An 18,116-nucleotide genomic window follows, 5' to 3' on the forward strand; every position below is an offset into this window, starting at 1 on the left:
CCGCCCACCGTCCATGTCCTCATTGATTGGCCAACCACTATCATGTGATTTCCCCACCCACTGTGGCAACATGGCGGCGCCCAGGTCCTAATTCGAGAAACGTGCACCTTGACTAATTCGGTTTTCTGTGGCTACGAGACCAGGTGAGGAGGGGCTGGGCAGCGCGGGAAGGGATTCGGACTCAGGGCGGGGCTGCACGAGGGCATCGGCTCCGCAGGGACCAGTCATCCCCAAAACGAGGGGTTATCAGCTTACCGAGGCCGCAGATCTTCCTAGTCTCTACTTCATAGATATGTAGAACACCCCTGGGCCCAGAATGCGGCTCTCTGACCCTCTCTGTGTCTTTCCCCGCCCCCCGAACCAGGCTTGGCGGACAGAGGCACCAGCGGATGTCTCATGCAAGGATCGTTCTGTGGCTAAGCCTCACTCTCCGCCCCACCCGTGTGCTCTGTAGAGCGCGGTTTTTCGAGGGGCAGTCCCCAGGGCTGCCGAATCAAGCAGCGATGGAGAACGGCACCGGGCCCTGTGGAGAAGAATGCCCACGTGAAGTCCAGGAGACGACAGTCACCGAGGGGGCTGCCAAAATCGCCTTTCCCAGCGCCAACGAGGTCTTTTATAACCCGGTGCAGGAATTCAATCGGGACCTGACGTGAGCAGGGGTCAGAGGTCAACCTGGCATAGGCTAGTGGGTCAGTGTGGATGGCGGGGGCGGGGTATGAGCTAGTCCTCTGTCTCCCACCAGATGTGCTGTGATCACCGAGTTTGCTCGCATTCAGCTTGGGGCCAAAGGAATCCAGAGTGAGTGGAGGTCCAGGCTTCTGGCGGGCGGGGGTCACACAAGTCTTATCTCCCTGCCTGGGCCCTTCTGCCTCCCAAATCCAGAGAGGCTTCAGCCACATAGCAGGCCCTGGGTTCTGCTCCTTCAGCCTTTCCCCAGAGATTTCAGGGAAGATATTTTGGAGATTAAGGGGAGGTTTCTCAGAGGGGACTTCGTTACTCTCTGACTTGTGCCTCTGGGTGGCTGCAGTCAAGGTGCCAGGAGAGAAGGACACGCAAAGGGTGGTCGTGGACTTGTCAGAGCAAGAGGAGGAAAAGGTTGAACTGAAAGAGAATGAAAACCTGGCCTCAGGAGACCAACCTCGCACAGCGGCCGTGGGGGAAATCTGTGAGGTGGGGCCTGAGCATAGCAGCTGGCAGTCCTGGAATTTAGCGGGAGACAGAGGGCTCCTGGAGGGGGGAGAGCTATAGGAGGTGGGTGGTGGGGGCTCCTTGGGGCCCAGAAGAGGAAGGAGATGGAGATGTGAGGGAGGTTTTCTGCTTACTCCAACAGGAGGGCCTGCATGTGCTGGAAGGCCTGGCAGCTTCAGGCCTACGTTCCATTCGATTTGCCCTAGAGGTGCCTGGGCTCAGATCTGTGGTTGCAAACGATGCCTCTGCCCGGGCTGTGGATCTCATACGCCGGAATGTCCAGCTCAATGACGTGGCACACCTGGTACAGCCCAGCCAAGCCGATGCCCGGTAGGTTCTGGGCATCACAGCCTAGCTATGGGACAAGGCTGCCTGGGGTCAAAATTCTGGCTCTGTCCTATTCTCACTCTATGACCTTGAGTGAGTGACTTAGCCTGTTTGACCCCCAGTTTCCTTGTCTGTCAACTGAGAAAACTAGTTTTCCAGGGGTTGCTGTGATGAGTAAGTAATAGATAATTATTGTATGATCCATACGCTGTGCCAGAAATAAGTAGCATTCTGGTCTCTGTTTTAACTTCTTATACTCCTTTTATTCATTCAAATGAGCCACAGTATATGCAGCGTCTGCTATGTGCCAGGCACCGTTTTCAGAGCTGGAAATGCATCAAGAAACAAAACAGGCAAAATTGGTGACCTTCGCAAGAGTTGGCAAACAATAGCCTATGGGGCTCACAGCCTGTTTTTTTTTGTTTGTTTGTTTGCTTGTTTGTTTGTTTTTTGAGCCTTGTTGCCCAGGCTGGAGTGTAGTGGCATGATCTCAGCTCACTGCAACTTCTGCCTCCCAGGTTCAAGCGATTCCCCTGCCTCAGCCTCCCAAGTAGCTGGGATTACAGACACATGCCACCACACCTGGCTAATTTTTATTTATTTATTTTTTTTTTTGAGATGGAGTCTCGTTCTGTTGCCCAGGCTGGAGTGCACTGGCGTGATCTTGGCTCAGCACAACCTCCGCCTCCCAGTTTCAAGTGATTCTCCTGCCTCAGCCTCCCAACTAGCTGGAACTATAGGCATCTGCCACCACACCAGGCTAATTTTTGTATTTATAGTAGAGATGAAGTTTCACCATGTTGGCCAGGATGGTCTCGATCTCCTGACCTCATGATCTGCCCGCCTTGGCCTCCCAAAGTGCTGGGATTACAGGCATGAGCCACTGCACCCGGCTACGCCTGGCTAATTTTTATATTTTTAGTAGAGATGGGGTTTCACCATGTTGACCAGGCTGGTCTCGAACTTCTGACCTCAAGTAATCTGCCCGCCTCGGCCTTCCAAAGTGCTGGTATTACAGATGTGAGCCACTGCGCCTGGCCTGGCCTAGCCTGGTTTATTAATGGCCCACAAGCCAAGAATGTTTTTTACATTTTTAAAGCTTAAAAAAGAAGAATATGCAGTAGGTACCATATATGACTCACAAAGCCTAAAATACCATCTGACCTTTTCCAGAGAAAAAAGTTTTTACTTTTCTGACCCTACTAGAATCCAAATAGTAATCACAGACAATGAAAATTAATTAGCTGGGCATGGTGACTTATGCCTGTAATCGAGCATTTTGAGAGGCCAAGGCAGGAGGATCGCTTGAGGTCAGGATTTCAAGATCAGCCTAGGCAACACAGTGAAATCCCTGTCTCTACAAAAATTTTAAAATGGGGTCAGACGCAGTGGCTCACCCCTGTAATCCCAGCAATTTGGAAGACCGAGGCGGGTGGATCACTCGAGGTCGGGAGTTTGAGACCAGCCTGGCCAACATGGTAAAACCCTGTTTCTACTAAACATATAAAAATTAGCCAGGCATGGTGGCACGTGCCTGTAATCCCAGCTACTTGGGAGGCTGAGATAGGAGAATCACTTGAACCCAGGAGGTGGAAGTTGAAGTGAGCTAAGATCCCACCACTGCGCTCCAGCCTGGGTGACAGAGCGAGACTCTGTCTCCAAAGAAAGAAAAAAAAATGTGTTAATATGTCTATAAACTGCTTGAAATGGTGTCAGGCAGATACGTCTTATATCAGTATTGTTGTTGTTTTAGATGTGTGGACTGAGGTCCACATGGTTCTTTTCCTAAGTAGGAAAATTGTGCAGTTTAATAAATGACCAAGGCCGGGTGCAGTGGCTTACACTTGTAATCTCAGCACTTTGGGAGGCTGAGGCGGATGGATCACATGAGGTCAGGAGTTTGAGACCAGCCTGGCCAACATGTTGAAACCCCGTCTCTACTAAACATAGAAAAATTAGCCAGGCATGGTGGCACATGCTCGTAGTCCCAGCTACTCGGGAGGCTGAGACACAAGAATTGCTTGAACTGGGGAGGCGGAGGTTGGAGGGAGCCGAGATCATGATACTGCACTCCAGCTGGCTGACAAAGCAAGACTCCGACTCAAAAATATATACAATAAAATAAATAAATAAATAAGCCAGGACTTGAACTTGGGAATCTGCCCCCGGAGTTCAGACCCAAACCACCGCGCTGTAGGAGTTAATATGTGTAGGGGACAGAGAAGGTACCTGGCGCGGGAGGCTGAGGACCTGGCCCTCTTTGCCCCCAGGATGCTGATGTACCAGCACCAGAGGGTGTCGGAGAGGTTTGACGTCATTGATCTGGACCCCTATGGCAGCCCAACTCCCTTCCTGGATGCAGCTGTGCAGGCTGTGAGTGAAGGAGGTGAGGCTGGGATGGCACTGGGGTGGGAGCAGGGCCTGGGGTGTTGGAGGGTTCTCACTGCCCAGCCCCTCTCTGCAGGGTTGCTGTGTGTGACCTGCACGGACATGGCGGTGTTGGCAGGGAACAGCGGGGAGACATGCTACAGCAAGTACGGGGCCATGGCCCTCAAGAGCCGGGCCTGCCACGAGATGGTGAGGGGCCCTCTGCCGGCCAGCCAGGGAGACTGGGGGACAGGTGGTTGTCCGAGTCCCTTCCCAATACACTTTCCCCCTCCTCAGACCTGCTCAGCTTCCTCCACGCAGATGGCCAGATGCATCCCAGGCTATTAACGACAGGCGTGTCTTCAACCCACATAGTTCCTAAGAGCATGGGCTGATAATCGTGGTCATTTGGGGACAGTGGCTTTGGCCAGGATAAGAGTGCATGGCCACATTGTTTTAGTTTTCTGTATTAAAACAACTTTTCAAAATAAATATTTTTTTTAAAGGTGGTTTTTCCAGGACTGAGTTTAAATCCTAGCTTTGATGGTGGCTCTGGGCAAGTGACTTCACCTTTCTGGTCCTCAGTTTTTTCGCATCTGTAAAATGGGCACAATGATATTCTGAAGGCCGGGCTCAGTGCCTCACGCCTGTAATTCCAGCACTTTGGGAGGCCAAGGAAGGCAGATCACTTGAGGTCAGGAGTTTGAGATCAGCTGGCCAACGTGGTAAAACCCCGTCTCTACTAAAAATAGAAAAATTAGCCTGGTGTGGTGGCAGGCACCTGTAATCCCAGCTACTCAGGAGGCTGAGGCAGGAGAATCACTTGAACCCAGGAGAGGGAGGTTGCAGTGAGTCAAGATCACTCCACTGCACTCCAGCCTGGGCAGCAGAGGGAGACCCCATCTCAGAAAAGAAAAAAAAATAGGCCGGGCGCAGTGGCTCACACCTGTAATCCCAGCACTTTGGGAAGTTGAGGTGGGCGGATCAGGAGGCCGGGCGATCCAGACGATCCTGGCTAACACGGTGAAACCCCGTATCCACTAAACACACAAAAAATTAGCCGGGGCCGGGCGCGGTGGCTCAAGCCTGTAATCCCAGCACTTTGCGAGGCCGAGACGGGCGGATCATGAGGTCAGGAGATCGAGACCATTCTGGCTAACACGGTGAAACCCCGTCTCTACTAAAAATACAAAAACTAGCCGGGTGAGGTGGCGGGCGCCTGTAGTCCCAGCTACTCCGGAGGCTGAGGCAGGAGAATGGTGTAAACCCGGGAGGTGAAGCTTGCAGTGAGCTGAGATTCGGCCACGGCACTCCAGCCTGGGAGACAGAGCCAGACTCCGTCTCAAAAAAAAAAAAAAAAAAAAAAGCCGGGCGTGGTAGCAGGCACCTGTAGTCCCAGCTGTTCCGGAGGCGGAGGCAGGAGAATGGCGTGAACCCGGGAGGCGGAGCTTGTTGCAGTGAGCGGAGATCAGGCCACTGCACTCCAGCCTGGGCGACAGAGCGAGACTCTGTCTCAAAAAAAAAAAAAAAAAGGGCCACGAGCGGTGGCTCACGCTTGTAATCCCAGCACTTTGGGAGGCTGAGGCGGGGGGATCTCGAGGTCAGGAGATCGAGACCATGCTGGCTAACACGGTGAAACCCAGTTTCTGCTAAAAATACAAAAAATTAGCCTGGCGTGGTGGCGGGCGCCTGCAATCCCAGCTACTCCGGAGGCTGAGGCAGGAGAATGGCTTGAACCTGGGAGGCGGAGCTTGCAGTGAGCCGAAAGTACGCCACTGCTGCACTCCAGCCTGGGCGACAGAGCGAGACTACGTCTCAAAAAAAAAAAAAAAAAAAAAAAGGAAAGAAAAAGAAATAGGCCAGGCGCAGTGGCTCATGCCTGTAATCCCAGCACTCTGGGAGGCCGAGGTGGGCAGATCACCTGAGGTCAGGTGTTCAAGACCAGCCTGGCCAACATGGTGAAATACCGTCTCTACTAAAAGTACAAAAAAAACAAAGTAGCTGGGCTTATTGGCAGGCCCCTGTAATCCCAGCTACTTGGGAAGCTGAGGTAGGAGAATCACTTGAACCTGGGAGGCGGAGGTTGCAGTGAGCCGAGTTCACATCATTGCACTCCATCCTGGGCAACGAGCAAAACTCCGTCCGTCTCTAAAAAGAAAAAGAAAAAAAAGATCTGACCCTGCCGAGTGTCCGATCAGGATTTAAGAAGACTAAGTGTCCACGTGCAGCAGCTCATGCCTGTAATCCTAGCACTTTGGGAGGCCAAGGCAGGAGGATCACTTGAGGTTAGGAGCCTGGGCAACATAGTGAGTACCCCATCTCTACAAAAAAAACCCTAAAAATTACCTAGGTGTGGTGATGGATGCCTGTGGTCCCAGCTACTCTGGAGACTGAGGCAGGAGGATCACTTGAGCCTAGGAGTTCAAAGTTATCGTGAGCTTTGATAGTGCCACTGCACTCCAGCCTGGGCCAGAGAGGGCTCTTATCCTTGTTCCTAAAGGGTCCAGTCATCAAGTCAGCCCGGGAAATGCTGTCTCCTTTCCCCTATCAGAGTCTCACACTAGCAGAAAGGCCCTGGCTGTTTTCTTTTTTCTTTTTTGAGATGGAGTTTCACTCTTGTTGCCCAGGCTGGAGTGCGCTGGTGAGATCTCGGCTCACTGCAACCTTCGCCTCACAGGTTCAAGTGATTCTCCTGCCTCGGCCCCCTGAGTAGCAGGCACCCGCCACCATACCCGGCTAATTTTTTGTATTTTTAGTAGAGATGGGGGTTTCGTCATGTTGGCCAGGCTGGTCTCAAACTCCTGACCTCAGGTGATCCACCTGCCTCAGCCTCCCAAAGTGCTGGGATTACAGGCGTGAGCCACCGTGCCTGGCCCAGGCCCTGGCAGTTCTACAGCACCCAGTATCCCTGCTTCATGCCCACAGAGCCCTTGGGGGCGGGAACGTGGGTCCTCAGTAATGCTACAGGGCACACCGATAATGCTAATCAGAATAGGCTGGGTCTGTGCTTTCCTCAGTCATTTAGTGTTCCCAGCAGTGCCACAGAGAGGGACTGTTGTGATTTTGCAGATGAGGAAACTGATGCACAGAGAGGGGATACTTACCTGTTGCGGGTCCCACAGCCAGGACTCTCGGGGGTGGGGTTGGAGACCAGCGAGCTGGCCCTGAGCCTGTACTTGTGAGTACCATATAGGGCTCCTGGTGGGGTGGGTGGATAGTGGAGGGGAGGCTGACACCCAGCCCCCACCCCCAGGCCCTGAGAATCGTCCTGCACAGCCTGGACCTCCGCGCCAACTGCTACCAGCGCTTTGTGGTGCCCCTGCTCAGCATCAGCGCTGACTTCTACGTGCGTGTGTTTGTCCGTGTCTTCACCGGCCAGGCCAAGGTCAAGGCCTCAGCCAGGTCAGCCCCGGGGCTGGGGGCGGGGAGGTGGCGGATTGAGAGAGGAGACGGGAACTTGCCCTGGGGGGATCTGGGGCTTCTTTAAGGGACAGAGCCAGTCTAAGGGAGGATTGGGGTGTGGTGGTCACGCTGGGAACTCGTGGCCACTGATACCCCCCACAGCAAGCAGGCGCTGGTGTTCCAGTGTGTGGGCTGCGGGGCCTACCACCTTCAGCGCCTCGGCAAAGCGTCAGGAGTCCCCGGCAGCCGGTGAGCAGGGAGGAAGGAGGAGAAGGGGAGTCCCAGGGTTTTCCTCCCTCCCTACCAACCGCCCCTCTCTGTTTAGGGTCAAGTTCTCTGCAGCCTGTGGGCCCCCCGTGAGCCCCGAGTGTGAGCACTGTGGGCAGCGACACCAGGTAGGGTGAGGCCAGGGGAGGCAGAGGAGCGAGAGGGTCTCGGAGGTCATGGTACCTGCTCACCTGTCCCCGGTGCTCCCCCAGCTTGGTGGCCCCGTATGGGCAGAGCCCATCCATGACCTGGATTTTGTGGGCCGTGTCCTGGAGGCTGTGAGCGCTAACCCCGGCCGCTTCCACACCTCGGAGCGGATCCGAGGGGTTCTGAGCGTCATCACTGAGGTGAGGGCTGGGCTGTGATGGGGGAGGGGGCTCCACCTGTGCCCACCCATCTCTACTCATGCCCATCCTGTCCCCCATCGCAGGAGCTCCCGGACGTGCCTCTGTACTACACCCTGGACCAGCTGAGCAGCACCATTCACTGCAACACGCCCAGCCTCCTCCAGTTGCGGTAAGAGCCCCTGGGGCCGGGAGGAGCCTGTCCCTGACCACAGGGTGGCCTGGGGCAAGTCCAGGGATTCTCATGCATAGAACTTGTGAGGGGGTAGGGAGAACCCCGTGCAGTGTCTCATGCCTGTAATCCCAGTACCTTGGGAGGCTGAGGCAGGAAGATCACTTGAAGCCAGGTGCTCAAGACCAACCTGGGCAACATAATAAGTCCCTATCTCTAAAAAATAAATTAAATAAATAAATATATATACACACACACACACACATATACATACGTATGCATATATACACATATATATGTATATACACACATACACACACACTCACACACATATATATATATATTAGTCTGGCATGGTGGTACATGCGTATAGTCCTAACTACTCAGGAGGCTGAGGCAGGAGGATCATTTGGGCTAGGAGTTTGATGCTAAAGTGAGCTGTGATCGTGCCACTCTAGCCTGGGTGATAGAGTGAGAACCTGTCTCTTAAAAAAAAAAAAAAAATTAGGCTAGGCTTATTGGCTCATGCCTATAATCACAGCACTTTGGGAGGCTGAGGCCGGTGAATCACTTGAGGCCAGGAGTTTGAGACCAGTCTGGCCAATATGGCGAAACCCCGTCTCTACTAAAAATACAAAAATATTAGCCGGGTGTTGTGACCCACCCCTGTAATCTCAGCTACTCAGGAGGCTGAGGCAGGAGAATCGCTTGAACCTGAGAGACAGAGGCTGCAGTGAGCCAAGACTGCGCCATTGCACTCCAGCCTGAGCGGCAGAGTAAGACTCCACCTCCAAAAAAAAAAAAAAGGTAAAGAAAAAGAAGGCCTGGCGTGGTGGCTCATGCCTGTAATCCCAGCACTTTGGGAGGCCGAGGCAGGCGGATCACAAGGTCAAGAGATCAAGACCATCCTGGCCAACGTGGTGAAACCTCGTCTATACTAAAAACACAAAAATTAGCTGGGCGTGGTGGCACGTGCCTATAGTCCCAGCTACTCGGGAGGCTGAGGCAGGAGAATCGCTTAAACCCAGGAGGGGGAGGCTGCAGTGAGCCAAGACTGCGCCATCGCACTCCAGCCTGAGCGACAGAACAAGACTCCATCTCAAAAAAGAAAAAGAAAGAAAAGAAATGAACTCTGTAGCCATGAGCCCTTGCCGAAGGTAGTCTGACCCACACTGGTCAGCTCAGGCTTTGGGGTAAAGGGGTCTGGCGTCTCCCTCACGATCCCTGCTGTTCCCCAGGTCAGCCCTCCTCCATGCTGACTTCCGGGTCTCGCTCTCCCACGCCTGTAAGAACGCTGTGAAGACGGATGCCCCTGCCTCCGCCCTCTGGGACATCATGCGTTGCTGGGTGAGGGCAGGGCTGACCTCATGCAGGTGGGAGGGCAGGTGGTGGTCACCTGGAGGTCCCGTGGGCCTAGTCCTCCCTAACCTCTGACCTCTGCCCCCAGGAGAAGGAATGTCCGGTGAAACGGGAACGACTATCAGAGACCAGCCCAGCATTCCGCATTCTCAGTGTGGAACCCAGGTAGGGGCAAGCACATGCGGGAGGGGCCCGGGCTGCCCATAGGCATGGGAAGCACACGTGTGTGCAGACAACACAGATGCTGCCCCATCTGTGTTGACTTGTGCCCATTCTTCAAATGAGATTCAAAATCTGCTGACTGGGGCTGGGTAGGTGGCTCACGCCTGTAATCCCATCACTTTGGGAGGCTGAGGCACCTGAGGTCAGGAGTTCAAGACCAGCCTGGCCAACATGGTGAAACCCCATCTCTACTAAAAATACAAAAATTAGGTGGGCGTGGTGTGGTGGTGGGTGCCTGTAATCCCAGCTACTCGGGAGGCTGAGACAGGAGAATCACTTGAACCCGGGAGGCAGAGGTTGCAGCAAGTCTAGATCACGCCATTGCACTCCAGCTTGAGTGACAGAGCGAGACTCCCATCTCAAAAAGAATAAAAAAATAGCCGGGCGCAGTGGCTTGCGCCTGTAATCCCAGCACTTTGGGAGGCCGAGGCAGGCAGATCACAAGGTCAGGAGATTGAGACCATCCTGGCTAACATGGTGAAACCCCATCTCTACTAAAAATACACACACACAAAAAGAAATTAGCTGGGTGTGGTGGTAGGCGCCTATAGTCCCAGCTACTCGGGTGGCTGAGGCAGGAGAATGGCGTGAACCCAGGGGGCGGAGCTTGCAGTGAGCCAAGATCGCACCACTGCACTCCAGCCTGGGCGACAGAGCAAGACTCTGTCTCAAAAAAATAAATAAAATAAATAAATAAATAAAAATAAAAATAACAAAATCTGCTGACTGGGCTGGGAGTAGTGGCTCACACCTGTAATCCCAGCACTTTGGGAGGCCAAGACAGGCACATCACCTGAGGTCAGGAATTCAAGACCAGCCTGGCCAACATGGCAAAACCGTCTCTACTAAAAATACAAAAAAATTAGGCGTGGTGGCACATGCCTGTAGTCCCAGCTACTCGGGAGGCTGAGGCAGGTGAATCGCTTGAACCTGAGGCAGTTTGTAGTGAGCCGAGATTGCACCACTGCATTGCAGTCTGGGCGACAGAGTGAGACTCCGTCTCAAAAAAAAAAAAAAAAAGGGAAAAGAAAATTAGCATTATCAGCATACCAGGGGTAGCTTTTTGTTCATTTTGTTCACTGTCTATTCCCAACACTGAGAACAATGCAGGCACACAGTCGTTAAATAAAAATGTTTATTAGGGCCAGGCGTGGTGGCTCATTCCTGTAATCCCAGTGCTTTGGGGGCCAAGGCAGGAAGATCGCTTGAGCCTAGGAATTTGAAACCAGCCTGGGCAACACAGTAAGACTCCATCTCTACAAAAAAACAAAAAATTAGCCGGGCATGGTGGTACCTGCCTGCTGTCCCAGCTACTCAGGAGCTTGAGGAGGAGATAGGAGGATTGCCTGAGCCCAGGAGTTCCAGACTGCAGCTTTGATGGCAATCACACCACTGCACTCCAGCCTGGGCAATAGAGTGAGACCGTATATCTTTATTTCATTATTTTTTTTAGACGGAGGCTCACTCTTTTGCCCAGGCTGGAGTGCAGCGATAATGATTTCAGCTCACTGCAACCTCCGCCTCCCAGATTCAAGTGATTCTCCTGCCTCAGCGTCTCGAGTCGCTGGTATCACAGGCACCCGGCACCACACCCGGCTAATTTTTGTATTTTTGGTGGAGACAGGGTTTCACCATGTTGGCCAGGCTGGTTTCCAACTCCTGACCTCAGGTGATCCGCCTGCCTTGGCCTCCCAAAGTGTTGGGGTTACAGGCATGAGCCACCGTGCCTGGCGGAGACCCTATCTCTTTGAAAAAAACCAAAAATGTTTATTAGATGAATGAGAGAATTCTGACATGAGCAGACACCTCGTGCTGTGTGGTGGAGGCAGACAGGCCCTGTGGGGAGCTGGGACACACTCGTGTGGCAGCTGCCCCCAGCCCCGACGCCCCACCCCTGCTTCCCTAGGCTGCAGGCCAACTTCACCATCAGGGAAGATGCCAACCCCAGCTCCCGCCAGCGAGGACTCAAGCGCTTCCAGGCCAACCCAGAGGCCAACTGGGGTCCCCGGCCTCGTGCCCGGCCAGGGTGAGTGGTGGTAGAGTGGGGGTGGGGCTCAGCCAGAGAAAGCAGGGGTAAAGGGCAGATGAGGTCCCACCTACTCCTCCCCTGGCACAGGGGCAAGGCGGCCGACGAAGCTATGGAGGAGAGACGCAGGCTGCTTCAGAACAAGCGGAAGGAGCCGCCAGAAGATGTGGCCCAGCGGGCTGCCCGGCTCAAGACATTTCCTTGCAAGAGGTTTAAGAAGGTGAGGTCCCTCCTCCCTTTCTCCCACTGCAGGACATGTGAGTCTCCCCTTTGGGCAACAGGGAGAGAACTGGGGGAGCTGGAGCCAGGCAAGTGCTTGGGAGTGGGCTTCCCATTCCAGAAAAGGAACCCATCAGGGGCTGCTGAGCTCGAGGCAGGGGTTCACACCCACCATCTTCCCACCAGGGCACCTGTCAACGCGGGGACCAGTGCTGCTACTCCCATAGCCCCCCGACACCCAGGGTTTCTGCTGAGGCTGCCCCTGACTGTCCAGAGACCTCCAACCAGAGCCCCCGTGGACCTGGGGATGTCGCTAGGCCAGGCATAGACTGAACCAATAAAGAGATGTCACGTCACCTTCTCTCGATTGCCTGTGGTTTGTGTATTGATCCATACAGCTGCATACTGGGATCTGTTCCTCTGTTCCTCTGTGGGTCGTTTGCCCCTGTCTGACTGGAATGTTGAGCCTGTATGGGAGGTAGGAGCTGACCATCTGCACAGTGGTTGGCCCCTCTGCAGCGAGTGTCACTGAGCCACCCCAGAGCCGGAGCCTGCGGTTCCCGAAGCGGCCACGGTGCGGCAGCTGTGCGCTGGCTCCCGCGGGGGGTTCTGTCCCTCTTCCCCCTCCCACCTTCAGCGCGCTCCAGGCCGCGGGCTTGCGCATAGGGGGGCACTCCTGCCCGGTAACCCCCACGTGTCCTCGCGCCGCTGCCTCCTCGCCGCCTGGTTTCTTTGGCCCAGCTCTCCAGGGGCCGCAGTGGCGGAAGCTGGACCGGAACCAGGCGCCCTGTGCATCCGCTCCAGACCAGGTGCTTCCTGCCCTGAGGCCCGAGGGGGCGTGCACACAAAGAGGGACCTGGCAGGCTGCTGCCCAGACACCCAGTGAGGGGGAGCTGTACCCCTCCCTCCCTGCCCTCCAGAGTGGGCTTTAGTAACGTTAAGGAAGAGTTCTGGGGTAGGATCCCCTCTCTGGCTCCTGCACCCTTCATCCCCATATGTAATGAGGCTAATCTTAGGACCTCTTTGTAGGGATATCAGAGTTAGTTTCAGTGGTTAAACTTTTTTTTTTTTTTTTTTTTTGAGGCAAGGTCTAGATGTATGGCCCAGGCTGGAGTGCAGTGGCACGATATTGGCTCACTGCAACCTCCACCTCCCAGGCTCAGGCCATGCTCCCACCTCAGCCTCCAGAGTAGTAGGGACTACAGGCACGCACCACCACAACCAGCTAATTTTTGTATTTGTTGTAGAGATGGGGTTTCCCCATGTTTTCCAGGCTGGTCTCAAACTCATGAGCCCAAGCAATCCGCCAGTCTCAGCCTCCCAAAGTGCTGGGATGACAGGCATGAGCCACCACGCCTGGCCTTTATTGCATAAAACTTTAGTTCCTGCTGCTTTGGAGGAAAGCAATGGAGGTGTTGATCGTGAGGTCCTGTGCTCCCCCCCATTCTTCCGGGGGTGGTAGTAGTCCTGGTGCTGGGTGCCTGCCTGGGGGCTCTTGCAGTTGCCCAGACACACACACGGGCCAAACATGAGTATCACAAGTGGGCGGCAGTCCTGTAGCTGCTGCGGCCTGGCTGTGCCCAGAGCTCTCCCTGTGTGGAGGGGTCTTGAGGTTTACCACCAAGCCAGGATACCTGCCCCCCATGAAGGGGCCGGGTGCTGTGGGGTGAGGGCCACGGACCACCCAGTTGGAGTTATGTGATGCTGTAGCCAAGAGGCCTAGAACTGTGGGGACCTGTTGGGCATCTACTGGAAGGTCACACCAGCCTCGGCACCCTCGGAAATCCAACTTCCCACCCCACCCCTGACAGCCATGGCACTTCCTCTCACCCTTCCGGGGTTGGAAATGTGTGGATACTGTACTGAAGGCTTGGGACACCTGCCCAGGCTGGACACCCAAGGCCAGACTGTTAGAACTGTTTCCCTTTGGGTGCCCCACTCCCGGGTAGGGGTGGTGGAGAGGCGGGAAGGGCCTCTGTAAAAAGAGGAACCAGGCTGGGTGAAGAGAGGAGAAGGTGGGGGCCCAGGGTCACGCGGCCCCAACAGGCCGGAAAGGGCTCTCCCTCACCCCCATCAGCATAGACATTCGGGCAGGGAGTGTTCAAAGCCAAAGGGCAGACTCAGAGGACATAAGAGGAGGCAGCTTCCTTGCCTCAGTTTACCCCGTGTGCATCCAGGCACCTTCCTCCCCGGCTGCCCTCGGGCCCTGGTCCCCAGAGGCCCGGGGTCCCTCCAGTGCCTGGGGGAGCGGAAGGCGAAGCCTTGAGGGGTGGCGGACCGAGTCCTGCCAGCGCCGGCTGGGGGCGGGGCCGGGAGGCCCGCGCGACTAGGTCCCCGCCCGCTGGTTTCCTCCGGGGTCAGCCCGGCTCCTTATCAGGCGCGGCCAGGCAACCCGGCCCTTATCTGCACTGGGCCAGCATCCTCCGGCCGCTGCGCCGCCAGGGGTGAGAGGGAGGAAACCGGGCCGCCGGGGGCGGGGAGAGGGAAGGCCGGCCCGGGAGCCGCTCACTTTCCCTGGGGGAGACCTAAGCGGAGACCTCGGCTATCCTGGCCCTCCGAGGCCCACGAGGAGGCGCGGCCCAACGCCGGAGCCTGGAGCATTGAGGCCGGACCCGAGCGAGACGGCAGAGCCTGGCCTGACGCTGGAAACCACACCCTGGCCCAGACTGCCAACCCTGACGGGACAGAGCCAGGGCACTCACCAGGCTGCAGGAACAGTGCTGGGGTAAGAGGGGAACCGGCCTAAAGGTGGAGGATCCCAGGCCTGGGACCCAGCCTGCATTCCTTTGTTCGTTCGTTCATTCATTCATTCATTCATTCATTCATCAATCAGCAGGGACCCACTTGTGAGGGGCCAGGCCTGCTTCCCCAGGGCCTAGCTGAGGAAGACAGGGCAGAGGGGCCAAGAGTCTCACACCTTGCTGGGACATCCTGGACTCTGGAACCAAGAGCAAACAGGGATGTCAAAACATTATGCAAAAGTGTGGATGATGGAGGGGCATGGTGGTGCATGCCTGTAATCCCAGCACTTTGGGAGACTGAGGCAGGAGGATCACTTGAGCCCAGGAGTTCCAGACCACCCTAGACAACAGAGTGAGAACCTGTCTCTATTGAAAAATTAATTTTTTTTAAAAATTTAGCTGGGCATGGTGGCACATGCCTATACTCTCAGCTACTCAGGAGGCTGAGACAGGAGGATGGCTTGAGTCCAGGAATTTGAGGCTGCAGTGAGCTATGACTGCACCACTGCACTCCAGCCTGGGCAACAGAGGGAGTCCCTGTATCTAAAAAATAAACAAATTTTTAAAAGTGTGGATGCTGATGAGGGTGGGGGCTTCCAAGCCAGAGGGAGGGTTGGGACATGACTGAACTGGGCAGTGGGGTCAGTGTTTGGGGGTCTAGGGTCAGCATTTGAGGTCATAGTGTCAGTAGTGGGGTCACAGGGTTCCTATGGGGGACGTTTGCAGTGGGAATGGGGGTCACTAGAGCAATTACAGAGCACTTTCAGGGACAGCAATGGGAAGAACCGCAGAGTCATTCCTGAGGTGCAGAGGGTCAGCCTGGGTGGGGGGTGGGGGGCATCTGTGAAGGGTCAGAGTCCATCTTGGAGGGATTCCAAGCTCACATGTTATCAGTGAGTCAATGAGGAGTCTCTGGATTGGATCTTCAGATCTGAGGGTAACAGGGTTAATCTTGGGGTTTCTGGGGATCCCAGGATCAGTTAGGGGCTCCCTGCCTTGTTCCCTCTCCAGGCTGCAGAGGTGAGGGAATTCTGGAAGAAGGAATATTTGCTCAGAGCCTGGGCAACAGCGCCCCTCCTGGGTCACAAAGAGCTCAGGGACAGTGCGCTGCCTAGCACCTAGGTGGGCGCCTCCTACTCTAACGCAGGACCCCCTCCCATGTCCTGGAAGTTTCTGGGCCTGCCCCTGCCATCTGCCTTTGCCTACTGAAACCTCTCCCCTCCTCCTTTCCCCCTCCCCCTCCCTCCTTCCCATTTGAGGGTTTTTTTGGGCTAAGAAGGTGGGAGCAGGGCACCTAGTCCTCCTTCCCACTGGCTGCCTTCTTTCCCACAGGTGAGTACCCCCACGTCGGGGTCCATGTGCCCGCCTCAGGCACAGGCAGAGGTGGGCCCCACCATGACTGAGAAGGCAGAGATGGTGTGTGCCCCCAGCCCAGCGCCTGCCCCACCCCCTAAGCCTGCCTCACCTGGGCCCCCGCAGGTGGAGGAGGTGGGCCACCGAGGAGGCTCCTCGCCCCCCAGGCTGCCACCTGGTGTACCAGTGATCAGCCTGGGCCACAGCAGGCCCCTAGGGGCAGCCATGCCCACCACAGAGCTGGGCACCCTGCGGCCCCCGCTGCTGCAACTCTCCACCCTGGGAACTGCCCCACCCACTTTGGCCCTGCACTACCACCCTCACCCCTTCCTCAACAGGTCAGTGGGGAGCTGGGGCGGGGTGGGGTGGGGTGGGGATTGGGGGCCAGGGTCCTTGCCCACAAGGCATTAGTGACCCACGACCCCTTACAGTGTCTACATTGGGCCAGCAGGACCTTTTAGCGTCTTCCCTAGCAGCCGGCTGAAGCGGAGACCAAGCCACTGTGAGCTGGACCTGGCTGAGGGTGAGTGTGGGTTTGTGTGCCTTGTGGGTTTGCGTGCCTGTGTGTGCACTTGTGGGTGCATGGAAGGCCCGGCTGTCTCTGTGTGGGGCTCACGTCTGTCCTCTACTCCCACTTTGGGGAGAGGTGCTTCCAGCACACACAGAGAACAGCCCACACAGGTTCTACCCATGTGCACAACCGCAGTCCCATAGCCAGCCCCACACAACCACCGCCACCCAACAGGCCAGGCCTTGTAGCCGCAGTCATGGCAAAACAGAGCATGCTGCACCAGGTATAGGAGCCACAAAATGACAGCTCCACTAGAATGTGCAGCCACGCAAAAGACAGCCACAAGACCACAGCCATGCAAGAGACAGCCACAGGACCACAACCACACACAAGACAGCCACAGGACCACAGCCACTTAGGACCATGGCCACACAAGAATCAGCCACACAACCACAGCCACTCATGAAACAGCCACATGGCAACATCACACATAACCACAGCCATGAGACATAAGAGTCTCACACAGCCTATGAGACACAGGACAGTCAGTCAGTCATAATGAGAGGACCTCTCAGACCCACGAGCACACCCAGCCAGCCACACTTGGGCATGCTCTGAATGAGGTCCCCAGGGACAGCTTCCCAAACAACCACAAGGAAATCTTTCCTTAGGGAATCTCAGTTATTGACATAAAGGAGCCCATAGTCACAGACACAGCAGGCCATTGTCCGTAGGCCGGGCCTGTGATGATTCTTGTCTGGGTGGAGCTACCCGTGGACCCTTTGGGTGGAGAAAGTCCCAGCCCATGGCCTGGGTTTAAGTTCTCACGAGGGTGCTGCGTGCCTAGCAGGAGGGCAGGAGAGGCCGCCCTTTGGGCCATGGCGCCAACCCAGCCTTCCTTGTCCACAGGGCACCAGCCCCAGAAGGTGGCCCGGCGCGTGTTCACCAACAGCCGGGAGCGCTGGCGGCAGCAGAACGTTAACGGCGCCTTTGCCGAGCTGAGGAAGCTGCTGCCGACGCACCCACCCGACCGGAAGCTGAGCAAGAACGAGGTGCTCCGCCTAGCCATGAAGTACATTGGCTTCCTGGTGCGGCTGCTGCGCGACCAAGCGGCAGCTCTGGCCGCAGGCCCCACCCCGCCCGGGCCCCGCAAACGGCCGGTGCACCGGGTCCCAGACGACGACGCCCGCCGGGGATCCGGACGCAGGGCCGAAGCGGCAGCGCGCTCGCAGCCCGCGCCCCCGGCCGACCCCAACGGCAGCCCAGGTGCGGCGGCCCGGCCAATAAAGATGGAGCAAACCGCCTTGAGCCCAGAGGTGCGGTGACCGCACGCGCCAGCATTTCTGAGCCGGAGGGCACCAGGGACTCGGCCCAGGGCCGTCGAGGAAAGGGCAGTGGACGTGCTGCGCGTTTTCGGGTGCGAACTCCCCCGAAGAAGGACCAGTGAAAACGTCAGGGGCAAGGTCTCGGGGGTCCGGAAGGGTGATCATCGCCCCCCAAGGGACCTGCAGACCCTTAAAAAAAAATCACCCAGCACCCTGTGGAAGTGGCCTTGCCTGGGTCCCCTTCGCAGGGGCGCGGTTGGCAAACTAACATGGCAGAGCAGTCATAGAACCCA

At 56.1% G+C, this 18,116-nt stretch overlaps 2 protein-coding genes across 9 annotated transcripts; both read left to right on the plus strand.

Moving 5' to 3' along the window:
- Window position 1: 1 nt before the first annotated feature.
- Window positions 2-12,258, plus strand: TRMT1 (tRNA methyltransferase 1). Of its 5 annotated transcripts, none has more exons than XM_033198112.1 (17): window positions 2-143; window positions 365-649; window positions 743-798; window positions 1,028-1,170; window positions 1,331-1,518; window positions 3,786-3,901; window positions 3,980-4,092; window positions 7,136-7,284; window positions 7,447-7,533; window positions 7,610-7,679; window positions 7,764-7,898; window positions 7,982-8,067; window positions 9,306-9,414; window positions 9,515-9,591; window positions 11,555-11,674; window positions 11,765-11,894; window positions 12,080-12,258. In XM_033198112.1, the coding sequence occupies exons 2-17, from the start codon at window positions 390-392 to the stop codon at window positions 12,224-12,226; spliced, it is 1,986 nt and encodes a 661-aa protein (XP_033054003.1). In that variant the 5' UTR covers window positions 2-143; window positions 365-389; the 3' UTR covers window positions 12,227-12,258. The 5 variants fall into 5 exon arrangements, with proteins under 5 accessions (XP_033054003.1, XP_033054004.1, XP_033054002.1 ...); XM_033198113.1 differs by lacking the exon at window positions 11,765-11,894 and adding an exon at window positions 11,927-11,982 and having other exon boundaries at window positions 12,080-12,249; XM_033198111.1 differs by lacking the exon at window positions 7,447-7,533 and having other exon boundaries at window positions 12,080-12,254.
- A 1,725-nt stretch (window positions 12,259-13,983) lies between these two features.
- On the plus strand, window positions 13,984-18,110 carry LYL1 (LYL1 basic helix-loop-helix family member). 4 transcript variants are annotated; one of them, XM_033198134.1, is made up of 5 exons: window positions 13,984-14,618; window positions 14,727-14,986; window positions 15,967-16,325; window positions 16,419-16,510; window positions 17,408-18,110. In XM_033198134.1, the coding sequence occupies exons 3-5, from the start codon at window positions 15,991-15,993 to the stop codon at window positions 17,821-17,823; spliced, it is 843 nt and encodes a 280-aa protein (XP_033054025.1). In that variant the 5' UTR covers window positions 13,984-14,618; window positions 14,727-14,986; window positions 15,967-15,990; the 3' UTR covers window positions 17,824-18,110. The 4 variants fall into 4 exon arrangements, with proteins under 4 accessions (XP_033054025.1, XP_033054026.1, XP_033054027.1 ...); XM_033198135.1 differs by having other exon boundaries at window positions 14,730-14,986; XM_033198136.1 differs by lacking the exon at window positions 14,727-14,986 and adding an exon at window positions 15,646-15,756.
- Window positions 18,111-18,116: the final 6 nt, after the last annotated feature.

The sequence above is a fragment of the Trachypithecus francoisi genome, unplaced genomic scaffold (genome assembly GCF_009764315.1).
Source record: "Trachypithecus francoisi isolate TF-2019V2 unplaced genomic scaffold, Tfra_2.0 Lachesis_group5, whole genome shotgun sequence".
NCBI classification, from domain to species: Eukaryota; Metazoa; Chordata; class Mammalia; order Primates; family Cercopithecidae; genus Trachypithecus; species Trachypithecus francoisi.